At 38.2% G+C, this 21,252-nt stretch overlaps 1 protein-coding gene across 1 annotated transcript in view; it reads left to right on the top strand.

Moving 5' to 3' along the window:
* NT5DC1 (5'-nucleotidase domain containing 1) overlaps positions 1-21,252 on the top strand; it is a 123,996-nt gene that overhangs the window by 96,011 nt on the left and 6,733 nt on the right. Inside the window, exons 9-11 of the mRNA XM_031611166.2 lie at positions 8,696-8,814; positions 10,092-10,250; positions 15,747-15,915. Of these exons, the coding sequence (XP_031467026.2) occupies positions 8,696-8,814; positions 10,092-10,250; positions 15,747-15,915 (447 nt within the window). The remainder of the gene's footprint in view (positions 1-8,695; positions 8,815-10,091; positions 10,251-15,746; positions 15,916-21,252) is intronic.

The following is a 21,252-nucleotide window of genomic DNA, read 5'->3' as shown; positions in this document are numbered from 1 at the left end:
CAATTTGAAGTAGAGCAAAAATAGAAGGTTCTGTATGGTACATTCCTGGCAGATGGGAACTGGCAACCACTGCAGAAAGCTTCCTTTCAGCATAGTTCCTATAAACATGCTGGTTTTCATTAAGAAGCTTTAGAATTCTCTTGTGTGTTCTTCCAAAATTTCAAGCTTATATCAAGTTAGTTTGTAGAATTGTTTTTCACAGAAAGCACATGTTGCTTTTTGTACTGGAGACATCAGATCTGCTATTGGAAGCAAGTAGTGAAAGAAGCTAGTTAGAAAACCTGGAAGTTTACTGAGAACACTAGGGTGAATCATGAGGAAAGCCTAGACTGAGATTTGGTCTGCTTTGATATCATAGAATCATAGAATAGTTGGGTTGGAAGGGACCTCAAGGATCATAAGTTCCAGCCCCCCTGCCGCAGGCAGTCATCAGCCTCTAGTACTCAAGCACTAAATCAGATTGCCCAACCTGGCCTTGAACACCTTCGGGGACGGTGCATCCACAACCTCTCTGGATAGTCTGTTCCAGAACCTCACTACTCTCTCAGTGAGAAACTTCTCCAACATTTAATCTGAATCTCCCCTCCTTAAGTTTAAAACCATTCCCCCTTGTCCTATCACTACCCATATAAAAAGTTGATTTCTCTCTTTGTTTATAATATCCCTTTAAATACTGGAAGGCCATAATGAAGTATCTCTGCACCCTTCTCCAGTTTGAACAAGCCCAGGTCCTTCAGCCTGTCTTTGTAGCAGTGGTGCTTGTAGCAGCCCCCTGAACATCTTCATATATCATATGTCATACTGTATGTCATATCATGTTCATATGTCATATCATCTTCTGATATGACACTGAATCTGTGCCCCAGTTTCCAGCTTCGAGTTACTGAGGCTTACTTAATGTTTATGAAGTGCTTGGGAGAACAGCAAAAAGGTAACAACTGCAATAAATAAATAGCAGGGATGGATTTACTGTACATTGGGGAAAATTTAGATGGGTAGAGAACTGACTAGGTCTGTAGCAGCTCTGCTTCTCCCTCCTTGTATAGGAGAAACAGAATATTGGAGAACAAAGAGCTGAAAGCTCAGGAAAAGGTGTAAGTGTTGTACCATATTCTTCTTCACCCTCTTTGCTCTTCAGTCTTTCTCTAATACTCATGTAGGAGTACAGATATCTTAAACTTACATATGTATACCGCATGTCTTTCCAGGGAGGGTTAGTGATCCCAGGACTTTTTCTCTTCATCAGTAAATGCATTAATTCTGAACTGATTCTTATCTGCTGCAAAAGGAATTTACATATTATTACTGTCCACAGATTCCAGGTGTCTCTGTGATACTGCCAGACTAATGCTGAGCATTCCAAGATGATTATTTTTTCTGGAATAATAGTAGCGAGAGATTTTATCTGTGAAATTCCTGCATACGGAGATTTGGCACAGTGCTCTTGATTCTGAGAAACAAGGTAAATCACATGCTCGTATAGACACAGGGTGGTTCTGCAAACCACACAAAGTGCATAGACAAGGAACTGCAGAATTATAGGAAGTGGGAATCATTTCTCTTTCACCTCTTCAAAAAAAATCATTACTACAATTTTTTCATGTCAGTCTTCCCATTAGAGTGCCTAAACTTACTTTGCCAGAAAGTAGTAGTTTCCATTCTTCCTTATCATCTCCTGCCCTGTTATGTTGTTCTGAGATTTGCAGTGATTGTTCAATACATAAAAGTTCACCTCTTAGAACATCAGTTTCCTAATGTTTTTTGTTTTCTTTTTTTTCATTCAGTTTATTAAACTTAAAGTTACACTGTATCTCAGTAAGTTTAATACAGTTTTTAGGAACAGAGTTTCTCATTTTTTATCATTCTAATGTTCCCTGTTGTCAAAGACACACATCTGGCTGTGGAGCAGGCCTTAACAAGCATTTGAAATCTCTGTCAGTTGTTATAAACCTGCCACCTTCTTTGCCTTTCTTGTGAATTCATCCAGTCACATATGTCCACAAGGCCATAACATTGTCCCCAGACCTGTCACGTCCTGTCTATAAGGGTGCAGGAAGGTCACTGCTGTTGGCAGCTGTCCTTGACAGCCATGGAGGAAACTACCCTGGGCTTGGGTGGGGTTGCTCTCTTGTAATTGCCGAGGCAGAGGGACAGCCTGAATCAGGTTCTAATAACCACTATCTGTAGCTATCGTATGCTTCAGCAGCTATTAACAGGCAAATTTATTTATTTCAAGATCTATCAACTGTTTTGCTTTTTGCATACAATTTATGACTTCTAGGCAAGGAGTTCAGCAGAAGGAAAAAAAAAAGAGTTAATATAAGTAATATAACTTTTCACAAAAGCAGGGACAATTCTTTATGTGTATGTGATGAGGAATTTGCCTTCATTTTCTGTATGTCGGTTATATACCTTCTTCCATGTTTCCCAGTTTGCAGAGATCTAGTTATCTGTTCACACTGAAATAAGCTGTACAGGCACACGATGTGTCTGCAGGTCTTCCTTCCACCTTTTCACTAGCTATTTGGAGTACAAGCTAAAGGAGGTAATAGTATGTATCCCATCTGCTCCTCGTTTTTGCACATTCTTATGTGTTAATAACAGTATTTATGTATAGCTGCTCAACTTCAACAATTACTATTCTCTTTAAAAGCAGATATTTTAGAGATTTTGAAGAAATAAAAATCAAAGGCCCTTGCAGTACTCTCTATATTGCTGTATGCTGTATGGAGATATGCTTTTTCAGAATCAAACTGTCTATTCACTTTATATAATATAGTTTATACCTGAAATATTAAAATACAGGGGAAAAAAATATTTTTGCTGAAATTTAGGATTAAAAAACTGCTGGTCTTTTTGTTTATATTTTTCCTTCTTTTAGTGTCTGTGGCCCAAATAAATTTAGGGCAGGAAGTCTTTCTCCATCACACTACAGGGTCAATTTTTAATGTAGAAAAGTATGCTCCAAAGTCAAATCCCAGCATGCCATATTTCATTAGATGCTGCTAGAGAGACTTACAGGGTTATGATAGACTCCATGATTGTAGTCTGCAGAGTGCAAGGAAGATACATTGTGTGTGTTTGCAGATCAGAATGTCTGGCTGGTGGGCCTCACCTTGTCATTGGTCTTCCCTCCAGTTTTCCTGAAAACTTCAAGGAATCTTTTCTTGGCCATCTTACCCTAAAAACTGAATTTTCTCATATTGCTTAGCCAAAATCTAATACTGTCAGCCACAACATCAGCCAGAGAGGCGTGGTGATTCTCCACAGCCGTCCAGCTCCACACTTGTGGACACAGTCCAAAATAGCCCAAATCAGTCTTCTAACAATGCTCTGGTTAAGCCACTCCAGTTTAGATTAGCATTTCAAAAGTAAATAACTTCTTTTGAAAATATTCCCAGATGCACCTCTTAGCATCCGAACAGGGCCAAGGGATCCTTTGTCTTTTCTTTATGCCTGCAGCATCCCTGGAGCAGTCCTTCCTCAGAGAACAATACAGCCTGCAAATTTTTCATGGCTGGAGCAGATTCTTTCTGAACATTAACATGGTAGAAAATGAGTCTTATTACTCATTTATCCTATTTCCTGAGAAATAATTTAGTTCATACTGACTGTAACACGGATACCCAATATTTCAGCAAAAGAAAGGATATTTTGCAAATGCCAAAATTTTGGGCGATTTTTTTGGTAAAAAATGCCAACTTTTTTTAATAAAGTGCACTCTAGCAAGAAAGATTATGGTCATTTGCTTGAACTAAACTGTATGTTCTTTAAATTGTTGCTTTGTTTTGTTATGTTTTGTTTTCTCAGTTACAATATCTCTCGTAGCTTATTAGAATTTGAAATACTTCCTGGAAATGCTTGTCTCTCTCCATAATTATGTAGGGATTTCCAGAAGAACTACAATAATAATATTGGTAGGGACATTTGAGGACATTTATCTGGATATTGAGAGTTCCAAGTTTCTCATGAAGGAAGCTCTGGAATCTTCTTACAAAGCTAATGAGGTGTAGGATTTCAGAATACAACAATTCTGGGGTGGAAATTTATTTCTTATGTTGCCATTCTTATGTTGCACCTCTCCAAAAATCCCTATTTAATTAATGAAATTCTGCATTTATTTCTCTCTTATCTTTCCAAAAGAAGTTCTCTGAGTTATAAATACAATTCATAGAATTATGAAAAGGCTTCAGCAAATCTCTGCATGAGCTATAATTAGAAATGAACTTGCAGATGAATCGCTTTCCAGAAATAAGAGAAAAAGGCCTTGCTTGTACTTCATCATATCAATGTTTTATATAGAAATGCTTTGTTCATTAGCCAGACTATTTCTGGCTATAAAATTAATGCTTTGACAGATTTGAAAACAAATTGCTAAATCTGTAGTGAAACATTTTCAGTTCCTGTAGCATAGTAATCATTTTTTCCAAAAGAAACTTACTTGCTATAAAGGAAATAATGATTTTCTTACAAAGAAGGAAAACTTCAATCTTGTCTCTTCATATTGTAATGTTTAGCACAATTAATCTTTAGCACCAATGCAGATTTCAATCAAAAAATAAAAATATTTTCTTGAAACTGGAAATGTAAAACATTTTATATATGTATTCATTTCTCTATGGAGCCTGTGGTTTTTAAATGCCCAGGACAATTTCAAAGTGCACATTTTCTTTTACTTTCATCTTATCAGGCCATACAGTCGAATCCTTAGCAGGTTTGGGAAGGACTACTCTGGTGCTGTTGCACTATCCATCACCTGTGATGTCCATAGTGGATGAAGTTTTACCAGCATTCTTCATGGAGGATGTGGTCTGTAGGGAAAGTCTACAGTTTATCTCGTCCCATCTCCTTGCCTTTAGAGCTGGAAGAGCCACCAGAGGGATTTTACTTAGCCATGTCTTGCCTGTGAAGTGATGTTGTTTTCTGCCCTCAGATACCTGCTGAAAAGGAGGCCTTGTACTTCTTATGTGAATTGAAAATGCCATCCAGGATCAGGCTGTGACAGGAGGCCAAGCTGGAACATAATTAGGCCCTTATATTAATATCCTCAGGGCCCAGAATGACATTGTTTTAACTTACAGAGAGACATGTGACAGTGGTGGGCCATAATATGTATTTGTTTTACAATAGCCCATGGCAGTTGTAACCAGAACCTCAGTAAACACAGAACTCAGTAAAATCTGTGCTAAGTGCCTGCGTGTGGTGAGTGCCTGTGAGAGTTGCCCCTCGTTAGGAAGAGGCAGGACAACCTTGTACATGAGAGGCAACAGAGCCCACTGTTGTTTTTATTCCAATGCACCGTTCAAAGGAACAAAAAATATCAGTAGCTTAATGAGCCTAACAAAGTTTGTACCGAAACTCACAGTTATGAGTATCAGGAAAAAGACAGGAAAGCAGAGGAACAGACTGCCAGGGAGCTGCACCACAGACTACAGTTACACCTCAGCCAGAATGCATAGGCTCCCTGGCAACTCACTGGAAGGTTGTCGTCCGGCTGCGACTGACACGCACCGCATGGCCTCCAGCTCAAACAGCAGTGTGGGGGTGGCCCTGTGGGTGAGCTGGTGGGAATGCAGGCCCACACCCTGAGTTCACATTCAGAGTGGACATAACCTCAAGACCTCATGTGTTCAGGCACCCATCTGGGCAGGTAGGGCCAATAAACAGAGAGCATGCTGCAGGGAGCAAGCATGAGCAGTCATTCCAAGGAAGCCGTTCTGTGCCAAAGTAAATTACCGACAGTTGTCATTTAAGTGGGAATAAGCTTCAGTGATTACTTTTTGCATATTTGTTTAGAATGGAACCAGATGTTCCTCAGCCCGTGTTATAAACTTCCAATGTGTGTTTAAGAAAATCAGAAGAGTAGTTTACTGAGTCATGTTATTGAGTTGGTGTATTTGAAGAACCATGTCTGCTTATGGTGACAGTTACATTTCTGAATCAAAATATATTTCCCAAGGTTAGACCCAGCAATATTTGAATTGCCATTCCTGCAATTTTAATATAGCCCCAGCATGAGTAAAGCTTTTGTTGCTGTTGTTAGAAAGGAACATTATCTGCCCTTCAGGAAAATTGCTCTGAATCATTGTTGAAGTTTGGGTGAATGTGTTACTAGAATAATTTTCTGGTTTTAATAATTTTAATTTTACCCTCTTGATGCTTTTGCATTTCTTGTTGTGGCACGCTTTTATTCCGCAGCCAGGAATCCAGGCTGCAATGATATATTAGACTTCAGAAGGAAGCAAGTTGCTCTATCTAAATCATCTAAGAAATTCTTTTTGGTTATCCAGTCTGTTTGAAATTGTCAGGACATCTCCCTTTCCGCCCAACTTCTAAGACCTGAAGCATTAGCATCTCCGCCTATGTGTGTGTGGCTTCCTGTTACAGTAATACTCATAGCAGTGTTCTGACCTTTGAGTGAACTTTTAAGAATCAATAACAGCAAGATGGAAGAAAGGTCAGCAGCAGATTTCCTCTTGTCTGAGTGCAGCCAAAGTTAACACTTGGAATATCTGAGATATATAAATTTGGAACTATCATAATCACGTTTATGCAGCACTTCTGCAGGAAGTATATAAATTTCTTAAGCACTGTCATGGAGCTGCTGTTGCAAGGAAATAATACAATGCCAGAGTCAGTTGTGTCATTAATGGTTTTTAAGCTATTGTATATTTTCATATGGCAGAACTACCACAAGAGGCCTTAGCAGCCAGTGCTAAGGAATAATTTTCCTGACTGTATTTTGCCACAGGGAAAGTGGAACTGGATTAGAAACCCTTCTCATTAGTGACTTGCTGCCGCTGAAACACCTCTAGAGTGTGCATTTCTTCTCCTCCTAGATTACAGAAGTACAATTGACACAGTTGCTACATATTTGAGCTAGCTGTCTGAGCACAAGCAGACATTATTCAAGATTCAAGGTTTGTCTGTTCAAATCCATTATAGTAATTTCTCAGCTTTCTAAAGCTCTTTCCAAAATCAAGATTTTTCCTGTAATGAATTCAACATAGATGTTGTTTGCTGCCTCCACATATTGAGGAAGACAAGCCTTGTAATTTCCCCTAATTTCACTGTCTAAAAGTGAAGTTCTAGCTTAATTAAGCATTTTACTTCTACAGAGCTGGCACCTCTAGAAAGTGCTTATTGCACTCTTACCAACCAAGGAAGCCTGGCCAACTAGTTTAAATTGTAGCTATAAATTAAAGTCTGACTTCAGGATGCATCAAGTTAAGTGAGATGAATCCCATAGCTAACAGTGACAGTAATGGGTCTCACACAGTGAGAGATCTACCTTGTAATTAGAGTGAATTTTTTCAGCCCGTGCTGCCCATGTCTTCCCATAGAATCAGTAAAGCAGAGCCTTTTTCCAGAGCCACCTGGTGCTGCTGCAATTCATAGAGCTTATATCTGTAAATTCACCACTGCAAACAGTTATTCTAAAAAGTCCACATTAATATCTCTGTTTTTCACTTCTATTTTCTTGACTGACTAAATGGAGAGATCATTGTCATAGATAGTGATAGCTACAGAAACCTTTGGTGGCAGTTCAAAAGAGTGGCTTTGAGAAATGCTTTTTTTCTGCATCCATGTTGTTTGAAAATTGTGTCTACTTATTCAGCCAGCCTAACAGAAAAGCCTGAAAATGCATAGAAAATAAAGCAGATTTGCTGGAATCTGACAGCTTCCATTTGATGAAAATTTGTTTGGTCAAATGTAATTTAAAAAACAGGAACTGTAAAATGAAGGAGAATTTTTAATGGCTGTTGTTTTACTTAATACCATAATTTTCTGAAAGAGAACAAAAGAAAAGATATTTCCACACAATTCTACATGAACTGTTAGCATCAACTTTGAATTTCCTCGTTTCTTCATACTTTATATCTTTAATATAGAATTGTTTTGTCTGAGAATAAATCTTGTGTTTATTCAAATTCTTAGATGCATAATATTAAAAGATTATTTGCTGTCTTTGCCTATGTATCTCTTTCCTTTTTTCGTTCTTCTTTTTTCTTCTTTCAAAAGGATCAATTAACTTTGCCATGCACATCTTTAGTGTACTTAAACATAAAGCCGTGTTGTAATTTGCCCAAAACTGGATCATAGCTGAGACTGTTCATTGCATGTGCTGATCTAAGGCTGGCTAATGTCTGAAAGAACTATCTCGGCCTGTTTCATTGCATTTATGTCAGTGTTTGAAAGTGGTGGCTAATTCTGGAAAAGGTACGCGTTCTTGCAGTCTGCCCTCTCCTAGAGATTCACCTTAGATCTGTAGCATGTCCTCCATCAGTCTGCAGTGTGATTTTCTACCTTCGTTGCTTTTCTTAGGAGACAAAGTTCATGGCTTTGATTCCTTAGCTTTTCTGTAACCCTTGCAGATCAGGCTCAGCTGCTGCTTTCCTTACAGATGTCTGCCTACTTCAACTCCTTTTTATTTCCTGCTTGCTGAACAAGATAGCGTGTAAGGTCACATCTTAACTGCGACTTTATATCCAAGATGTCCCCAGCTACCAAACATCCTGACTGAACCCACAGTCAGTACCAGGACTTGAACCTCTTGCCAGACCCTGGTGTTATTTTCATGTCATACTGGACCACATTCGCTGAGTAGTGCACAAGCAGCTTCTCACAAGTCTCACAAATACAGGAGCCTATTCTGCTCTTACTAACAGCAGGCAATTTTGCTTGGTGGTTGCAGAAAATGATGAAGAGCAAGAGGCTCTGTTATCACTGGACAAGCCCGGCTGGTATTCCCAAGGTAATGCTATCCATCTTTATGAACTACTGAAGAAGATGACTGGAAAGTTGGACCCCAAGGTATGTTAAAAGTGGAATTAAATCTTTGTAAAGATATTCTGTTTCCATATAAATATCATCAGATGATCTTGCATTACAGTTGATGATGTGATAAATCACTAATTTTTGTTCTGCATACATCGCTTTGGGGTAGAACAATTCCATTACATATCAAATCTAACCATTGCATCCAGCTTTGTTGCTGATGTTTACTGAAATGACCTATCAATGCACAAAGTGATAGACTCACCTTTGTTAGCTTACTCCACATGTTTTCCAACACACAGTATTTCCTATCTTGCTCTATGTGAAAAGGTCTGTGCACACTCCCTGCACTAAAAGGAAGGCAGGGCATGCAGTTACTACTTCCTTGGCTGTGTGACAAAAGCTGAATCAGGAGTGACAGAATACAGCTAAAGTTGCCTTCTTCTTCACTGTCTTCTAGTAACCAACTAGTTATCATTTATTTAGCAATGATGGGCCTGTTCTGGAGTCTAAAATGTTATACCATTCCTGGTGGATACAAGTTTAAAAAACTGCAGTCCAGAACTGGAAGGATTGTATACATATTTTTGTTGTTAGAATATTTAAACTGTCTAGCTAAGATGTTTTATTTTGGGTGCTTTGTTATGCATTTCTGAAGTTTCATGTAGAATCAGATTATCATCAGAGAATCCATCTCCCTGAGAAAATAAATCAAATAGGTGAAAGGGTGACATCAGTAAAAATTAGGATCACTTTAATTTAATTATTAATTTAATTTAATTATTAATTTAATTTAATTATTAATTTAATTTAATTAATTTAACTCTGCATGGATGAAAAAGCTACTTGAAGGTGGTAGTATTTTTCTGTACTGGGTTGACTACCACCTGGGTACAGAAGAGTTCTGAATCCTCAAAATGCTCTGTGTTTTCCATTTCCAGAGTTGTCCAAAATGCATTCCAGTTGGTCTGTGCATTTTCTTTTAAGTCCTTTCCACTGCTTCCTGGCAAACTATTTCTGTCAGTCAAAGATCTCAGTTGTCATCATGTGTGCCAGTCCTACATGGGCATTCCCAGGCAGTGCCCCCAGAGAATCAGAGCAAGGAGGGGATGTGGAGTCAGCCTTTTCCTTACTGAACTGTTTGAAGATAAAAGCCCAAATGTTAATAAGATTTGTGTGTGTCGTGGCCAACTGTAAACACAGAGGAATTTTTATTAGGTCGTTTTAAAGCTCTTTTTCTCTCTCTGCAAAATACAGTTTGCTTGTGTTTTCCTCCAATACAAAGAACTTTTAATTCACTGCTTCCCTCGTAGGTTGTTTATTTTGGTGACAGCATGCACTCAGATATTTTCCCAGCACGTCACTATAGCAACTGGGAAACTGTCTTCATCTTGGAGGAGCTTCTAGGGGACAAAGTTATGGTGCCTACAGAGACTGAATCTGAGCCCTTGGAGAAGAAAGGAAAATATGAGGTAAGGGTTCCTTGCCAATATTTCCTAGAAGAGAAGAAAGTAAGCTGCAGAAAAGCCTCCTGCCACCTGTGCTGAGCATGAGCCTGCTTATCTCACTAGGCTGCTGGCTCCAAGCTTCACACCCTCCTGGCGACATCCTGTCCCAGGTTGGCATTGCATGGGTGTCACAGAGCCTTCATTACCCTGAGATAACTCAGAAAAAAGAGTCCCTTGTTCTTAACACAGTCTTCTCCTTTCTAGTAACGAGAACCTGCTCTGTGTCCTGCAAGAACTTTCACAGAAGCTTATCAGGTCCAGCACCTGAGTTTCACTGAGTTCATGACACTTCCCTGCATGTCATGGCCATAGTTTTTATGAGGTTGTTTTAAAGTTCTCTTTCTCACTCTGAAATATGCTTTGCTTGTGTTTTCCTTATATACAGAGAACTTTTCATTTGCTGCTTCCCGCAGAGGCTGTTTATTTTGATGACTGTTGGACTCAGATAGGAGGAACTGTTTCTAAGAATGGTCAGATGTGAACTACTGATTGTTACCTCAGAAAAATTATAAAATTTTCATGTTGATCGCAGTTGGGAAGCAAGCCCTTAACATTAGCACCATTCTAATTGCTCCTCAGGGAGAAATTTTACTACAATTTATCTTTTTCTCCACTGCTGAAGAACTAAGTAGGTAAGGAACAACACTTAGATGGTATAGTTGTACCTTCAGTGTGCCATGCTGAGGAACTAAAGTCCAGTTTCAGCAAGGGACCTCTGCAAACTTGCCACCAGATAGCAAGAAGAAGAAAGTTCATCCTCTTAGTAATTCTCTGCTTTTTTAATATACCTTTCTAATGTTGTCCCCCATTGTCTTCATTTCTAAACTAAGGTCAGACAAGGACATTTCACTCAGTGAAATAAAGAAGGAAATGTAGTCATTAATGTTTAGACTTTTTCCTGAAGTATAGGGAAAAAAAGAAAAAAAGGCAAAGTGCAGTCTCCTATCAAGATAAATGTGCTCCTCAGTAAAAAAAAAAAAAAGAGAGAGAGAGAAGAAAGAATAAAGGAAATGTGAAGAGTTACATGCATGGGTTGATAAAATTTGATGTAATTAACTAATGCTGTAAAAATAAGTTATTATCCTCCATAAATCTTGTAGTTTCTCTGATTGGAGACTCATTGCTCCTTTGAACACACATTTCCCTAAGATTTTTTTTTTTTAACTCAGCCATTGGTTCTGAAGCATGCTCAGTATATGCTTCTGAAGCAGGTGTATTTAAACAAGCAGCCAGAACACGTTTCTTTTTCTAGAAGTACAAAAGAAGAGTTACTGAGTGATGTGTTTCTAAGCCCTTGATAATGACTTCTTTTTTATCTTCTTGTAATACCTCTCATTGAGGTATCTTCTCTATCAGTGCAGTTATCAAGTAGGAAAGTGAGACTTTTATACAGGTGTCTGACATTTCCCTAAAGCTGTAGTAGTTATGATAGATGGCAGCATCTCAGGGAGATAACACCTCTGCCACAGAAAACCCCTGTTCAGTTTACATCCGCTACCAGTGACAGCAAGTAATCAAGGGAGAAATGAATTGCGCTGATTAAAGGAATCAGAACCAAGGGGGCCATGTAGGTCAGTGGTATTATTTCATTACCATGCTGCTCACTGGAGTCTGAACAACAGGTCACATCCATATCTCTGCAGTTGACTGGACACCACTGACTTAACAGGACTAGTTCAAAGAGATTCCCTTTAGAAGTCCATGGAAGTTTTATTTTTATTCCCCTAATCAACTTCCCCCATTAACCCTCTGGTTAGGAGTGAAGGAAAGCCAACTCAGAGGACTGCACAAAGTCATGTGTTTTCTGGGAAAATTAGGTACTAGCAAACAAGATTTAGTATTATTCATTTGTCTTCCCATTCATTCATTTCCCAGAAATACAGTTGCAGATTTTGCATGCCACGCTGTGAGTGCAAAGAGGGACTGAAAATATAATTCAAGACACAATCCTCCCTTCTATCAATCTTCATTAAATATTATTAAATAAATGAAATATTGCCTCTAATTTGCAATTGCAAATTTTGAAATAACAAAAACTGTTTTCAGTCGCATGACATGATATTTCATCACTAACAGAGAGAGGGAAAGAAACCCTCCTCACACTCAAAATGGAATTCATTTCCATTTTCATTAACAGTTTTTGTCTTCCACTTCAGTTAAATGCCTGATATAAGCCAGATACACAGAACTGCGAAATTATGGAAACAACTGCAGTTCTTTTGAGTATATGAGTCATAACCAAATGAGCAAGGGAACAGCAAAACTATTTATGTAATTACTCAGCTATTAAGTGAATGGCAGCATACAAGGAAAGAAAAGCTAAAAAGAAGCAAACAAAAAAAAAGCAAGTATTGTGTTGAAACTAGATTCCCCACAGATTCAGGGGTTTGTTTGCTTGGCTGGAGGGTTTGTTTTTTTCTTCTGTTCTTTAAATTTGTGATCAGTTTCATCAATGAAAGCTCTAAGAAAAGCTGGATTTCATCCTAGGATTTCAAGGGAATTAATTATAGAGAAGCTCGTCAGCATATAAAAAACAAGGTTGCAGGAGTGAATGGAGTAAAAAGGGAAGAAGCTGTTGGCAGATATAGACAATATTTCTGATATTTCTGCACTTAGAAGGAAAACTGGTTTTCACAGTATTGCCTAGTGGCTATTCAGGAGGTCAAGCCCTTGAGGCCTGTGTTTCCAGGACTCTGAGTGACCTCAGCCAATGGCTGATTGCTCCAGGCCTTTTGGCTCTGTTTCTCTCTGTATTCCTATTTATCTTCAACACAAATCTAATGGTACTTCCAGGAACAACCTGATGGGCTGCTGTGAAGCCCAACCAGTTAGAGAGATATCCTTAAAGCAATATCTTTAACATGGCATGGCTGTTTTATTCAGGTACATCAGTTCATTGTGTCTCTTACCAGCACTGTTCTGCTGGTGGAAGTACCTCAAAAACCTGCTGTTACACAGGCAGAACTGTATTCTGAGCATTGTTTTTATTAGCGCTAAGAGCCAGTGGTGGTTTTATTACTTTGGCACAAGGCATATGGCCATCAGTGTCAGAGGATACAGTATGCAGTGAAGCAATTGTAGTAACCCCTGCTCAGTACAAAAACAATGGCTTAGATGGCAAACCCACATTTCAATAATGCCTTTAAAAAATGTACAGTGCTTTACAGTTTTACTTTTCACTCATCTCTCTTCCATCCTTTTTTCTTTCTCCTGTTTACCAAACAGGGTAGAACTTCAGAGCTCACCTCCCTATTCACTTCAGTTTTCTACAGGCAATTTGTAAGCCGGCAAATCATTGTTTCCCAAGGGTCCCAAACTTATCTGGTCTGTTAGCCAGTCCTATTTATCTGCAGTTAATAAAGTAAGGCTGATAATAAGCATCCCAGGTGCTTTAATTTAGTGGAAAGCTTTGAGTGTTGGAGCACAGTTGTACCATCATTTCTCTCTGCTGTCTAGATGTAGTCTTTAAGGCTTTGTGCCCTCATCTGTTACAGTCAAGGTCTAACCTCCTCCTGCAGTCTGACTGGTATGCCTGAGAGCAAAACCACCCCCCTGGGGGGAGGGAGGTAGAGGTGTTATGTATCAAAGAAGGGGGTGCGCAGCACTTGGCAGGATTTGTAGCCATGCAAGGAGAGGTTACTACAGGGGTGGCTGGAGGACCTCACAGAGCTCATGTGTTAAACACATCTCCAGGTATGTAGGAAAATGTGTAGGCTTTGTGGCGTAGTGTCCTACCTTCACTGTAGGCTATGTACACTTCAGGTGAGATACAGACATCTTGTACGCAGTAGTTAGGAATGACACACAGAGTGACAGCAGATGCCTCGTAAGTACATGGGCAACATTTTACAGCTTTTGTTTCGTATTTGGGATGAGGATAATGCCTTCTACAACTGCAGTTGTGATGTGGAGGTAAGCCAGCAGTAAAACATCAGGAGTCCGCTTCCAGATGACTTGATGACAATATTTATGTCTGAGTTTGGTTTTATTAAGGGCTTGGACTATAAATCTTGAATTTATCTTCTTCCTCCTTAACAATTAAGATCTCTGAATCAGATCTCTGAAAAAGAACAAAGCAATTCCTCTTACTACAAGGACACATCTTAAAAAGCACAAGCTTCAGATTTGTTTCACTTGTCAATAAACAAGACCTTGTCTTTGTTTAAATGTTTATGTAGTCCAATACTTTTGATGGAGCTTTTTGATTAATCACCTGAATAGTTGGAATGGCCTTAACAGTTTTCTGCATTCAGCTGGCAAATGGAGTTTAATTCATTACCTACATTTAATTAAAAATGATGTAAAGTCCCAGGATGTGCATGGGACATCCTAAGATGTTGCCACTGTGCGAGGGGGGGGGGGGGGAATGCAGTTCCTGAACAGCAAACTGCTATTTTTGATACTAAATAAAGGGTTTTTCCAACCTGTTTACATCAGAAGACAGAAATCAATGTCTGTATTTATCCAAATTAGCTCCTGTCTTGTCCCCCAGCTGCACTCAGAGAAAGAACTGTTACTCAGAACCACTGAAACAATTGCTCTGTGTTTACTGATGGGGTTTGTTTGGCTGGTTCAACAGCTTTGTTGTGGTCAAAAGCCATGGATCTCTGTCATAAACATAAATTATTTTGGCGCTTTCTCAAAACTATTAAGAAAGGAGTTAAATGGAAAATAGAGTACAAAAGTTTACTAATCTGGAGGCACCCAGATGTCTGTTCTGTGCTTTGTTCGTCTGAAAATGTACTTTGCACACAAATGACTTTAACAGATTTTCTGCAGTGTAGTTTGCAATTTTGGTTTACGTTTTTTAATCTTTCTGTAAAGGACTCATGGAGCTTTTTCTGGCTGCTCATGGCAATATATAGCAGGTTTCAAGATGAACTGCAGAAAAAAAAGATCAGTTTTCCCAATGCCGCTTTAATGAGTTTGTATATTGTTGACTGAAAAACATACATGGAAAAAATCAATTTTTTCATAAGTGTTATGCAACTGAGTCGCTCTCTGTGGTTTACATGGTTCTGTTCTCATTTATCAGCTGAGAAGCAGATAAAGTAGCACAGGTGAAACACTACATCCTTTGCAGCTCAGCAGCTGGTGGAGTTGCTTCTGTCTGGTAGGAAAAACTCCCGGCTGCATCGTGCTGCTCAGATGCTGTGGCAGAGAAAATCAGCAAGCTGGTCCCACTATCTGAAATAGAATAACAGACAGATTTATTTGGGGAAAAGGTTAAAGGCAACTTTTTCTTCCAAGGGAAATTGTTTAAATCAAAGTTAGGGGCCTTATTAGGGTATGATTGTTATTCTTTTTCACAGTATTTTTAAGCCACGTTGTTCCTGAGATGAAATAGAGTTTTCCCAGAAAATGAGAAAAACACTAGAGACTTCTTAAACTAATGCTTGTGGTTGCATAAGCATGTAGATATTTTTTCTAAGCTTACATGTTTTCTCATTTTTATTTCAGGGATATCAGCCCAAAATTCCCTACTCTGTATCTGAGCAGTGGGGTTCTTTCTTCGTGGACAGACTTCCAGGTCTGGAAAATGCAGAGGAAACCTTAGTTCGTACATGGTCCTGTAAATGCATTAGCACTTACAGCACTATTGCAATCCCTAGTCTTGAAGCAATTGCAGGTAAGAGAGGTTTTGTTTTTTTTTTCTTCATGAACTTATAGTACTCATAGTAATTTTGTCATACCATGGGTTTATTTTTGAGATTCCATGTACCCAAAATATATCTCAAAATATTCTGTTCCTATCACACAGCAGCTGATGTTTATGTTTTTTGTAGTGTTTGCTGTGCTAGTTTCTTGTTTGTGTCTGCAAAGATAAGGTGCTTCATTTGCCCCATGTTAGAAACAAGATGCAGCATTTCAGGAGTTCAGGACTTCCCCACACCATCTTGCTCTTTCTGCCTTTGGTGGTGAGTTATGCTAGGAAACAAATGCATGCAAAATTACTGGAGCTTTCTTAAGATTTCAAAATTTGTTCCCCTTTGATCTAGTTCATTATCTTATCAGTTTGCTTATGCCATTAAAGTTGAAATGAACAAACACAAGAATGTAATGAAGCCAAGAACGCTTAGACCTGTGCTTTTCTCTTTTTGTCTGTCGTACCTTTTGAAACTGCACCGTCATGGACACAAATTGAGCCTAAAATTTACTCCTTATCTGGGAAAAAAAAGCCTAACAAGCAGTGTCTTGTTCTCCAAAAAATTCATCCAACTCAGAAAGTACTCAGACTTTCTATATTTTTTCCATCAGAGCTGTGCCAGAGGTACAATCATGACAGATCTTATTTTCATTTAACTGGTCTTTATCTCTGGAGGGACCATGCTTTAGTTTGTGTGGTTTGTAGCAGTAGCTGTAGCACTGATACTGCAAAAGCTTTGCAGCTGCAGTACATATCAGTTGATTATGCAGTGGTTGTAAAGATCCTCTATCTAGGTAGTTTCGATTGTCATTTTTCCTTACTGAACTTTGATACACGATTTCTAAAGGAATAAACAAAGTATTAAATGAATTATATACTTGGCTCTACAAAGACCACAGCGATTTGTTACTAACCCCACTGCTCAGCATCTGTGGCGTACTTCATGCAGAAGACCAATGAATAAAGTTCTTCTGAGAGATATTTCAGATATGCCAGTTATTTCACTGGCAGAACACTTCATAGACATTGTCTTTGCAACCAAAGTCTACAAACCGACGTATCTGATGAGGATATCTCAGAGTAGAAAATTGATACAGCACCAGAATTTATTTATGCTTCCTGTATTTACTGTGTTGCAGTCTGTAGTTCAGCCTAGAAGTACAGGGCCCAAGTATAAGAAGGAAAAATGCCAAGAGAGAGGTAACTTCTGTAAAATTCCCTTCTAATACTTCTTGCAGCATCATTCTGTGGTTTGCTTTGAAAGTGTTGGCCTAGAGGCTGACAGGGTTCTGTGAACATCTTCCGTTCCACCAGCTCCCCAAACCACAGCTCAATCTGCACAGCTAGCAAATGCTCTAGACCGCAAACTTATCAGGAATTTTCCAGCTATAGATGAAGGGGTGAGAACATTCAAGTTATGTATGCATAAATTATTGCTTGAAGTGCAGGAGCAGTATAGCTGTCTGTTTTTTCACAGTTTATCAGCTGTGGAGCCCTTGCAAAGCCTGTGCCTCCATCAGGAAGGGTGCTGTGTGCATCCCCACACAGCTAAAGGACAGCAAGTGGAGAACTAAAATTTTTAACTTGCAGCTGTGTGCCTGAACAGTAGACTCAAAGCTGAACATACAACAATCTATGGTTTCTTAATGAGAGAAGTCGGTCTTGTTTGTTTGTGCTAAACACAGATGTTCATTTTTATGGAGGTTAAGGCATTCCTGACTCCTCTAGAATACCTTGTTTAACTTGTGAGCCCCCATTTTACCAAGCCCTGAAGTTTTTGGCTGCAGTTTGAAGCCATAGATTAAATAGCTTAATAGCTGCAGCTATTTTGGTATAACTCACTAGAAGAGGTTTAAACAGGTTATGTGAGTTTGATGCACTCCAGCTTTTCCTTTCCTATTCGTGCATTTTAATCACCAGCAGAGGACTTCCCTCAGCCAAGCTGCACAAACACAGACTCTTCCTCAAGCTCCTCAGAGTTGCACTTTGCTGACCATATGGCAAGCTCTCTGTGAGCAGCTGCCATGGTCCTGGAGTTGATAGGCAACCTTGTTTGAGCTCTGTGCTCAACACCACTGTTAGCCATGACCAGCTTCAGCTTAGGATGTCTGTGTGAGCAATAAGCAGTACCACATACGAATAAATGCCCCAACAGATTGTGATTTGCAAAAATTTTTGGTGAGATCCAAACAACTGCTGCTAGGCTAATTTTAAATACACTTGACTCTTCTTGTTTGGCTGCAAAATGTGCATAATGAACAGCCTGATTTACTTCTCCAGACTCGCTTGTCTTTGAAAAATATTATTAAAAAAAATACATTCAACATGATTCAACAGAAGTAAATACTAGTGGTGTTTCACAAAAAGCACTGATTTTTAGGCAAAATTTAAATGAGAATTGTTATGAAAGAGTTATCAGAAATTTTTTTGGGGGGGTTAATAGAAGTCTTTAAGCTTGTTTCTGTTTTTGTTTCTTTTTTTAATGCATGAAATGTGTTTAAAAAAAAAAAAAAAAAAAGAATGAAGGCCTTAGCTTTGGATTGAAAAGTTGGAATAGAAACAACTTTGACAGTTCTCTTTTTTCACCAACCTCTTGTGGGTTTGGTGCAGATGCCTTCTAATGGTTTCATGTAAAGAATTTAAACATGTACCTAAATTTAGGGAACAACTTGATACTCACCAAAGAGCACTGTAGGAAAGGGCTTCACAGGGAATGCTGTGTAGCAGATTTTCTCCATTCAAAGTATAAAGTAACAGAGCATATACGTAAACTGTATGTGTAATTAGCAAAATCACAGCTTGGTTAAAAAACAGTCCAGTTCATTTTTCTCTAGCTTTCTGTGCTGAATGAATGTAGTAGTTCTACACTTCTGTCCCCATCTTTAGTAGAAAATTCAGTATCTGATCCAAGAAGGTTTTGCATTCAAAGATGCATCAGAAATTTTGAATTCTAATCACATCTTTAGCAAACAAAGCATTAGTGAGATTGTAGATTACTACGCCACAGCTTGTCATCTCAATTCCCCTGGCAATCTCTTAAGAGGAATTGACATTTTCCTTGGGCATTAAAAAGAACATTTTCTTTATCATTAAAATCACCCAAAGGACAGAAAGGGTCTTCTGTAATAAATTCTATGTACTTTCCTCTGGAGAGGAAATCACATAGGGGTAAAATAAAACTCTTCATTTAAGATATTATTACTTTGACATTTAGACGATATTTTAAAAAGTTTAACTGAAAAGTAGCAGTAAGTTTGTGTCTTTGTAATATTAAGAGGAAATGAGTTAAGCTAAAAGTTTTCTAAACAGTTCAAAGTTCATTTACGAGATAGTTTTCCTTCCCTGTTTCAGTAAGCAAGAAGACTTTTCTAAAGAATTTGAAAGCTGAAGATTCACAATTATACTGACATGTACATGGTTAACAAAACATTAGAAGCCAACACTCCTACTCCTGTTCTCAATGCCTCATTCACAAGTCCATCTGTTTCTTCACTTTTCTGCTATTAAATCTCTCCTCATTTACAGCTCCCTCACTGTTCTTGACCATTTTCAAGCACAATGATATTGTAAGCCAGATTTTACAAAGCAGGATCCATTACCATGGGAATGTTACATTCTAGCTCACACATAGAAATTAAAAGATGTGGGGATTAGTCTGAAAAAAATGGCAGTTTGCATAAACCAGTCTCTACTATACGGTTCTCAATTTTAGACAGTTTGATTTGTGACAAGTAGAGGCAGATATGCTTATCTATCATACCTGCATAACGTGAATGGTACCGTCAAGTAGTTGACTGCTACTCTGTGGCGTTCCCATCGAATTACCAGATGTCTGTGTAAATAATGATAGGCCCTGCATCATGCAGATATTCCAACAGTAACTGGCAGATCTCCCCAATTTACAAAGATATCAAATACAAATCATAGTTTAGCTACTGAGCAAGCTTTTACAGAAGTCAGTGAAATCGCCAACCAGTGATTGCCAGTTCTATGATCCAAAAAAAATTCTGCACATATTTCAGGCTTTTACTTTGGACCTTATAATAGTTAATATTTTTTAAATAAAAGTAACACTTCAAAAAATTCCATGATAAGTAACTCTTTTGTTTCAAAGCTTATGGGAGAATTCTAATAAGTTTCTTCCATTCTTTGTTGCATTAACAAAAAAAAAAAAAAAAAAAAAAGCCTGAGAAAGTGGGCCTTAAATCCTAATACAGATAACCCAAATAAAACTTTATAAAATGTCATGGTTGTTAACCTAGGCTCCTGAACTTGTCTCATAACCTCTGAATGGTGAGGTTTGCCATTTAAAAAGATGCTGTAGGCAAAATGAGCAATGTGGCAGCTCCAAAGACTTGCATTTCAAAGAATTAGTGCAAAAGTATTTTATGGGCACAGTTTATTTCACATTTTGGAGATGTGGTAACCAAACTTATGTTGCATGTGAGGATCATATGTTTCTTTAAAGCTTGTGAGCCATATGAAATCTTACCATACTTTGCCCATAAGAGTACGTAAGTTTTTCTCATGCCTTATTGCTATTTCAATTGACTAATAGAAGAGAAAAATTTGTTATAATTTGCCAAAACTGTCTTTTTAAAGAAGCCAGAGTCCCATATCCTGTCTCTTTCTCCAGGAGTTTCAGTTGTCAGTCTGCTTGCTGTATAAATATAATGCTGAAATTGCCAGTGAACCATAGCAAAGGAGTTCATGTTTCTGCTTAGAGTTGCAAATTGTCTGCACAATGGAAAGCAGAAGGCAGCTGTGGCTGGGACATTGGAGCTAGCAAAGTGTGTGTTGCAGATACACGGGTCTGCCCACCACACATTGGTTGCAAATTGCATTCAACATGTGTTTTAAACATGAATGTCCATGAGGAATTTATTATTACTGTGGAAGTCATGAATTTAACTAAGCATGTGGCGATATATAATTTCTATATCCTGAGCATTATCATGTGTAATTATTACTAGAGTGAAACGACAGAAAAAAAATGAACCACCATATTTTAATACATTTGTTCTACACCTTTTCATTGAAATTATGTTGTATATAGTCAAATCTAGCTCCTATTAAAATTAAATTGGACTTTCCTGTAACCAGATAATAACAAACTCTTACTTATTCAAAGAATGTAATAATGATATAACATAACTCAAACATATAGAAGTATGCATATTATAAATTACTTATTAACTAGTAGTAAACGTTAACGTGTAAAGCTTTACAACCATGCTTTTACTTAACACTTTCAATGTAAGAATGTATCTTCACAGTATCCTAGAGATTTCAGTTTAACAAAATGCTTGGATGATTCTG

The sequence above is a fragment of the Phasianus colchicus genome, chromosome 2, assembly GCF_987193195.1.
Source record: "Phasianus colchicus chromosome 2, bPhaCol1.hap1.1, whole genome shotgun sequence".
Classification (NCBI taxonomy): Eukaryota; Metazoa; Chordata; class Aves; order Galliformes; family Phasianidae; genus Phasianus; species Phasianus colchicus.
The sequence above is the reverse complement of the archived record's forward strand: the minus strand, read 5'-3'. Positions and strand labels throughout refer to the sequence as shown.